Here is an 8,046-nt window from a genome sequence, read left to right as displayed (position 1 = left end):
ACCTAAAAATAGCAAAACTATAGATAACAGTCAAAAGACACCCCGCTAAGGAGTCAAGAATGGACCAAATTCAGAAGAGAACAAAAAAATCAGGATCGTAAAACAAACATTGATATCCCTCTTGCCCCAGCTTAGAAAAAACTTTGCACTCACATTTGCAGGTTTCATGTTGGGCAATGTTTAAAAAATGCTGCTGTGTAGTTGCAGTATTCTGCATTTTGCCCATCTTCCGCTCACTTTAATTAGCATGAATGACATATCAATATAAATTTTAGATAATCTTGACAGCATACACACCATCGTTCCTATAGCAAAATATGCTCTGCAAGGACTTGTTTTCAATCAGGGTACAATAAAGCCATCTACATCTGAGTTTAGTACTTTAAAAAAAGCAGATATGCCTTTCTTAATGAAACATAATGGACACGAATAATACACGTTTGTGCCACTCTATATTTCTTTTCTTGCTGCAAACTATTGAATAAACATCACAATATTGTGGGAAGGAAAAGGTAGGAATCTGGTGGAAAAGTGCATTTAAAGGGTGCGTAACAAACAGAAAAGCACAATGGAAAAAAACATATGCTAAGAAAAGACAGAGGCAGTGACCGTTCACAAATAAAAAACATAGAAGAGCTTACAGAGTCCCAGGAGCGAAACAGAGGTACAAAGACATGCCGGTATAACAATTCCGAAGGTGTTAATGCCCTCAATGTCTGCATGTATTCCTAATTCTCAGTGATCCTCTTTTCTTTTTTTGCCATTTCCTTTTCTAACAAAACCTCTATTTGTTAATCTTTTACATACCTAGCGGTGACTCCCAGACAATCCCAGGAGAGACACTTCATTAAATCGACCCAGCTATTCAGCTGAGACTTCTGTTGGCATCATGGGTTGACTTCTTAACAGTGAATGGGAGGTCAGTGCTAGTAAGTAAGGAAACATTTTTTGTATTTCATGGGCGTAAGTTAGTCAACAGCTTCCCACTACCATTTAATGGAAATTAGATTAAGTATCAGAAAACTTTTTTCCTTAAAACCGGACGGTACTGTTAGTGTTATTGACTAAGACAGAATAAGTCTCAAAAGTAAGCACCTGACCAGCTCTCATGATACAAACACTTTCAGAACCACTGACTTAAAACTGAATTTGGTAAAACATGAAAAGGCTTAAATCCCTTTCACCCTCAATATTTTATTGAAACTACTATTCTAATGAGAGTCAGGCATTACATAAAGTCAGTAATCCACCCGCATATCTGCGTTCTTAGGGCGAGAAGGCTAAGATTAATCAAAAAAGGAATTTAGGGATGTGTGCCGCATATTTCTTTCTCAGACTTGCAGAAAGACTACCCTTCCTCTGTGGCAATTCATAACAGCCACAAGACTACCCACTTTCCTTTAGCTCATACACACATTCCTCAACAGTAATAAAAAAAATATTTTCAATAATAAATATACTGGATTTATACAGAACAAACTCCTCTCTCCACAACAAAAGAAATATTTACAAGTCAAAGTGCACCAATATGGTTTTTTTCACAACTAATCCAATTTCTTCCTTCAACTATTTTAGAGGGTGGGTCAAAAAAATTACATTAACCCTAATTTACCCTTTGTGTTTGTTATTAAAATTCCCAAACTCAAGATTTCAAGGGAAACAAAAGATAGTGTGTTACCTCCAGTTAGCTACATTCCTGCTGCCTTTCTACCACTACGCAGGTTATTTCCAGTGCATATGCCATACCTAGTGACATTCAACCATGTGATGGGCATAGGTGACTAATCTCAATGGAAACGTTCACCTTTAATTAGAAACCTTCTTGTAAGGTCTTGCTCTGATGCTCCCTCGCAGTCCCTGGCCAATCAACACGGTGAATCCCAGGTGTCTACTTCCTATGGATTTCACCATCAGCAGAAGCATCTCGAAGTGAGGCGGGTGTAGCAATGTGAAAATCAGAAGAGGTTTCCTATGTATCATTCACTGGACAGCAGACTTTCGGACAAGTTACATAGGTTGTTAGCAAACTGTGCACTGGGATCCCTACAGGAAATTCTGAAAAGTATATGCCTTTGTTTCTTGATCTGTCCCCTGGTCGGTCTCCAGTGTTGTTCTCTGGCCAGTATAAGGAGGGTAATGAAAAAGAGGACACTGATTGAGAAGTCCATATGTAACGAAGAAAGACTGGACAAATCATAAATCCACACACAGCTAGATTCCCACATGATATAAACTGGCCTCCCCACCTAGGAACAATAAAGTGCTAAGTTCAATAGCCCAAGAAAGCAAATTCTGGCATCGATTCCCAGAGGCACATATGATTGCTCAGATGGAGTTAGAAAGGACAGGCTTCAACAGAATGCAACTGGTGAATTAAAACAAGAAGTTAAAATATTTCTTGAGTCTGCAGCATTTCTCCAGGGTCCAACTTTTCGTCCTTTTATAGAAAGGTGACCAGAAAATTGATGATTTGAAAAATGGATGCCACAGCCATCGCCTCAGATTAGTTGATCAAGGAGCAATCTCACCAGGAGAATGTTCCTCAACAGGTACAGAAGCCTAGATACTTAATCTGGGCTACACCTGCCCCGTACAAACATCACACTGATTTTCCTCACCTGAAAAAAATAAATACATTTATATTCATAGTCAGCCTTTACCCTCACTTCATCTGGGGCACACTCCTAAAAACATGGAATGGAAATATGCAGGGAGGACCGCAGAGCTGCAAAACGGATCCAAATTTGTCTATGGCAGACATCTCACTGAGTATACTAATGTTTTGTTTTTTATTGGTTTAACTTCTTCCTTGTATTCCTTACATGTTTAACGCAAAGTTTTCACTGTCTGGCTGTAAAGAGCAAGGGAAAATAGTTATTCTGTGTCCTTTAATCTTTTTCTGTTTTTTAAGGTCCAGCAGAGTCGGCAGAATCTTCTATCAAAACCTCTGTTGTGGCACCTAGGATGCCTGTGTTCATTACAAGTCCTTCCATGTTGCTTCCTGACCCCATTAGCATTTTACCGTCATTGGCCAAATTCATTCGGTCCATTGGGCTGCAGTAAACATCACCCGTGCCTGGGAGTAAGGAAAGACCCTGGGAATCAGTGGTAGGTGCAATGGATTCAGGGTTGGAAGCCAGTATATCTGTACTCGTTATGAGGGCCCCTGCATTAGCAGCCAAAGCCTCAGCAATCAGCACTTCTGGGTGGCTCTTGGCCTTGTGAGCCACCACACTGTCCTTCTTTTCAAACTTCTTGCCACAGATGTTGCAGGAGAACTGGTAGAAGGAATCTGCATCATGCTTCTTCATGTGCCAGTTAAGAGACGCTTTCTGTCTGCAAGTAAAACCACATATTTCACACCTGTAGAAGGGGAAAAAAAATAATATGTTAAAGCATACAAATCTAACAAGTTTTTTTACCCCCAAATGTACTTCATAATTAAACCAGATTTCAAAATAAAAACACATCTTCTTCCATAACAAACTGTATACTAAGCAAAATCAAAATAATATTTCTCTTATCTGTCAGAATAAGTATTTCCAGTGAATAAACTTAAAATATAACATGTTTTCACTATACACGAAAGTGAGTGGAAGAATAATAAAGATATTTAAAAAAATAAAAATAAGAATGAATAATGACATTTCTTATGTGCAGCACCTTAAAAGTCCTCTCGGCATCAGTCACAGACATAGTCAAACAGGTTTTCAAAGCTTCTCTGCAATTTTAAAAAACAAGGTGATACTTGTCACACAAAAATTCTGTCAAACTAGATTTGTAGAGCGCAACTAATAACACGTAAGGGTGTCCAGGCGCTGAACCATGCAGCCATCACTAAAAGTGCCTGATATTGAATCCCTTCCTGAATTCTGTGAGAGGATGCTGGTTGGAGGTGGAGGGGAAGGTCGATCCAGGACTTGGCGAGGAAAGACCAGGAGCATCCTCCAGTGTGGCTTCAGCGAATAATGGAGGGGAGAGTGAGTGAGGGAGGCAGACGCAGGCACCTGGAGGGTTGGTGGTAGCTGATGCATGCTAGTCCTTGGTCATCGAGGGCTCTGTAGGAGTGTATAAGCATCTTGAATAGGCATCTTTTCTGGGCTGGCAGTAGAGGGTGGGTTGGGGGGGGGGGGGGTGATGTGGGTTCGTTTTGGGAGGTTGAGGATGGCAGCTGAGTTCTGTGTTGCATGGAGTCTCTTGAGGAGTTGGGTGGTGATTCCTGCATAGAGCGTATTGCTGTAGTTTAGCCAGCTGGTGACTAGGGCATGGGGGACAGTTTTCCTGGTGTTGATGGGGAGCCACCTGAAAATCATTCAAGGCATGGGTGTAGAAGCAAGTGGAGGTAACTGCGTTTATGTGGCGTTTCATGGTGAGTTTGCTATCTAGGATGATAGCAAGTTTGCAGGTGTGGTCTGTCGGTGTGGGTCCCAGTTCGGGAGGCCACCAGGTGGTGTTTCACGGGGAGGTGTGGTTTCCAAAGATCACAACTTCAGGCTTGTTAGTGTTGGGCTTCAGGCAGTTGGTCTACATCCATTCGGCAACGCTCATCATACAGTTGTGGAAGGTGATCATGGTGGTGGAGGCGGTCTACTCAAAGCGAGAGGATGAGCTGGGTGTCGCTGCATAGGAAAAGATGTTGAGGCCATGGGTTCTGACAATGTTGACCAGTGGTGTCATGTAGGTGTTCAACAGGGTGGGGCTAAAGGATGCACTTTGCAGGACACCATAGATGAGGCCCTTGGGTTCCGATATTAAGGGTGGTATGTGGATTCTCGGGTTTTGTCCAGTGAGGAAAGGCGTAATCCATTTGAGGGCATCTCCCTGGATCCTGATGTGGCGAGGTCTCTTGAGTGTGTGTGGTGGGATATGGTGTTGAATGCTGCTGAGAGGTCTAGGAGGATCAGGGTAGTTGTGTCTCCCCAGTCGAGGAGGGTTCTGATGTTGTTGGTGACAGCAATCAGGGCGGTCTAGGTGCTGTGGTGTGGTTGGTGTGGAAGCTGGTCTTGTAGGTGTCCAGCAGGCTGTTGTTCTCCAGGTGTTTAGTGAGTTGTCGGTTAATGGCCTTATCAAGGCGGAATGGGACAGAGTTGGCAGGGAAGAGGAGCAGAGAGATGGGGCAGTAGTTCTTGAAATTGCTGCTTGAGGAGGGTCTGACCTCTGCATGTTTCCTCTGTTCATTGCAGGTGGCTGTTGTGATGGATGCGTTGAGAATGGAAGTGAGTTTTCTGCGGATTTTCTTGCTCCTGATGTTGAAGTGGTGGAGACAGGGGTCTGTGGGTGCTCCAGAGTGGACTGAGTTCAGATGTTCATGGTGCTCTGTGTGTTGAGCTGTTCCCATGCGGTGAGTGAAGGGTTGTAGGTGGCAACAGTTGGCGTGAGGAGGCTGTGGAGGTCTGTAGGTTGCCATTCTACAGTACAGAAGATGGTGGATATTTTGCTGTGGAAGTATTTTGCTAGGATGTTGCAGAGGTCCTGGGAAGAGGGGAATTGTATTCTTGGTGGCTGATGGGCAGGAGAAGAGTTCTTTGTTGTGGTTATGTGCTGGCTTCGATGCAACCTTCCAGGGCGCATTTTGTTTGTGCCTTTTAGGGGTTGATGGTATTTGTCAAGGGCTGATTTGAAGGGTGCTCGGTCTATGGGATCTTTTCTGGTGCGCCATCATGTCTTTAGATGTTTGCAGTTGCGTTTTGTATCAGCTGGTTTGTTTACACGTAAACCTACAAGTTAAAAGCAGCCACTGCAATGACCTACTGGCATGTAAGCAGTAATAATTACATGCAAATTTAGCTCTCCATAAAGAACACTTAACTCACCTCCAATCACATGTGTGAGTCCTAGAATAGTGTTCAAGAGAATCTTGTTCCCTTCCCCACTATCAAAAGGAAGTGGACAGGTAATTTAAAGCTCATATGAGGCATTCAATCACAATGAAGGATTGTTCACCTATATCCACTCTGCTGGCTTCATGTGAGGCAGGTATGTTTTCATTAGGGGTTCACTAAAGATTTCCATGAAAGAGAACTAGGAGTAACAGAACTTTTCCCTCAAGGAATTTTCAATGATATTCTTGACCACCTAAAGGAACTCATCTCCATCCCATCTATCAGTGGAGTGGATGGAAAGTTGGTACAGCTAACAGGCAGCTGCTAGTTAACCAATCAGGTTTTACAAAGACGTTTAACCCTCTTGGGCATCTGTTCTGGAGCCTAAGACTGTGCATTCTAGCCTTGCAAATGTGTGGATACATTTCCTGGTGGCCACTATGCATGTATCAGGAATTGTGATTAATTGGAAGCAAAAAGATCCAGGTGGACTAAACCTGAAAATGTGCCTGTATAAATCATCTTGCTGGAATCACTGTCGCCTTGTCTTGCTCTTTTTTACCATACAATCCTTCAGTGGGACAAGACAGCTGCAGCGGACTAGAGATGTACAAGCCTGGAGACTTACTCAAAGGTAGGACAGAACATACTGCCAAATTTGGCCACCAAGCTAACATCTTTTTTGGGCACTCTTGGCAACTTATTCATCTGGAGGTCGAAAAAATACAACAAAACTTTTGAAGATGTCTAAGTATCTCTTCTTGGCACATCTACTGTTTGATGCATCTAGGGCCTAAGTCGCAGTTCAGTAGTAGGAAACTCTATCCAAACTTTCTTGCTCTAATGTCAGGTAAGCTAGGAATAGGTCTCACAGGTTATCAACATGGCAATTGTCCAGGCGTTGTGCAACCATCTGCTGTTCCTTTCCTCACCCTTCTCCCACATTTCAAGATAAAAAGCAAGAAATTACTTGTCCGAAGCCTTCCTGCAAAAAGGCCCTTCCATACTGTCTTTCCTCCGGAGGGTATTTTATCCCTTATCAAGTAGCTAATTACTGGCACGTGATGGGAGGAAGCCTAGCACAGAAGTAAATTACTGCCCAGGCTGCCACATAGAGAAACCTTTTAAATACATCTCTGCAGTAATTTTAACAAACATTTAAAGCCAGCATCCAATTCGTTTTGAAAAGCACCATAATGGGTTGAAGATAATCTCTACAGCTTCTTCCTAACCAAACATATGAAAAATATAATTTTTATTGACAGACTGGAAAAGGAAACGGCTATGAAGTGAAAAAGAAGTGTTCAGTATTCTTTCACATCAATTAATTATCAATACCAATCTTAGTACACAGGCACTTCTTGCAGGTTCTGTGAATGAATGAAAGGTTCTGCTGCTGAAAGCAAATGCTTTACTAGATCTTGCAGCGTGCTCCACAACCAGCACAGCAGAACAATGTTGATCCTGGTTCTGAAAAAGTACTTCCCCTAAAAGAAATGGTTTTTGAGGTGCCTTTGTTTGTTCTTTACTGTTTCCGATCTAACAGTATCTGAGGGAGATGATCTCCCCTACAGTCAACTCTGGAGGCAGCCACTGCACCGGGTAAAAACAGCATCCAATGGTTTCAAACTTTTACAGTCATTGCATAGAAGCCAATCCAAACGGTGGTCAATCAAAAGGCAAATAAGGACTTGTGCCTCCCACGTTTAGGTCCCCAGTGGTGATAGGATGCATAAAACTTCATCACTGCAGGGATTCCTTTTGAAACAGTTTCACAAATAATATTGACCTTAAGTATGATTATTTCAAACAACTTCAACTCCTACAGGCTGAACCACCGCTTTTGGGGAGATAACTGCTTACTAGTCTATGCACAGCATGTGTATCTGCAGCTACACATGCCAACGAACGGAAAATGTCACTTACCCAGTGTACATCTGTTTGTGGCATGAGACGCTGCAGATTCACATGCGCCCTCCCACCTACCCGGGAGCCTGTAGCCATTTTAAGTTGACAAAAAAAAATAAAAAATTAAACTTATACATTTGTAAATATATCACTTTTAGTCACATTATGTACATACATACTTACTCCATTGCATGGGCACTATTACTATATACACAACTCCTACTTCACCCTCTGCGGGGAAAACAATCTAAGATGGAGTCGACGCCCATGCGCAATGGAGCTGAAAGGGGAGGAGTCCCTCAATCTCGTGACTCGA

At 42.5% G+C, this 8,046-nt stretch overlaps 1 protein-coding gene across 2 annotated transcripts in view; it reads right to left on the bottom strand.

The window, feature by feature from the left end:
- Nucleotides 1-433: 433 nt before the first annotated feature.
- ZFP91 (ZFP91 zinc finger protein, atypical E3 ubiquitin ligase) overlaps nucleotides 434-8,046 on the bottom strand; it is a 132,589-nt gene continuing 124,976 nt past the window's right edge. For both annotated transcript variants that reach the window (XM_069227826.1, XM_069227827.1), the window contains one exon: nucleotides 434-3,363. In XM_069227826.1, the coding sequence (XP_069083927.1) occupies nucleotides 2,907-3,363 (457 nt within the window). In that variant the 3' untranslated portion in view covers nucleotides 434-2,906. The remainder of the gene's footprint in view (nucleotides 3,364-8,046) is intronic.

Source organism: Pleurodeles waltl, chromosome 4_1 (genome assembly GCF_031143425.1).
Source record: "Pleurodeles waltl isolate 20211129_DDA chromosome 4_1, aPleWal1.hap1.20221129, whole genome shotgun sequence".
Classification (NCBI taxonomy): Eukaryota; Metazoa; Chordata; class Amphibia; order Caudata; family Salamandridae; genus Pleurodeles; species Pleurodeles waltl.
Note: the sequence above shows the minus strand (reverse complement) of the source record. Positions and strands in the feature narration are given on the sequence as shown.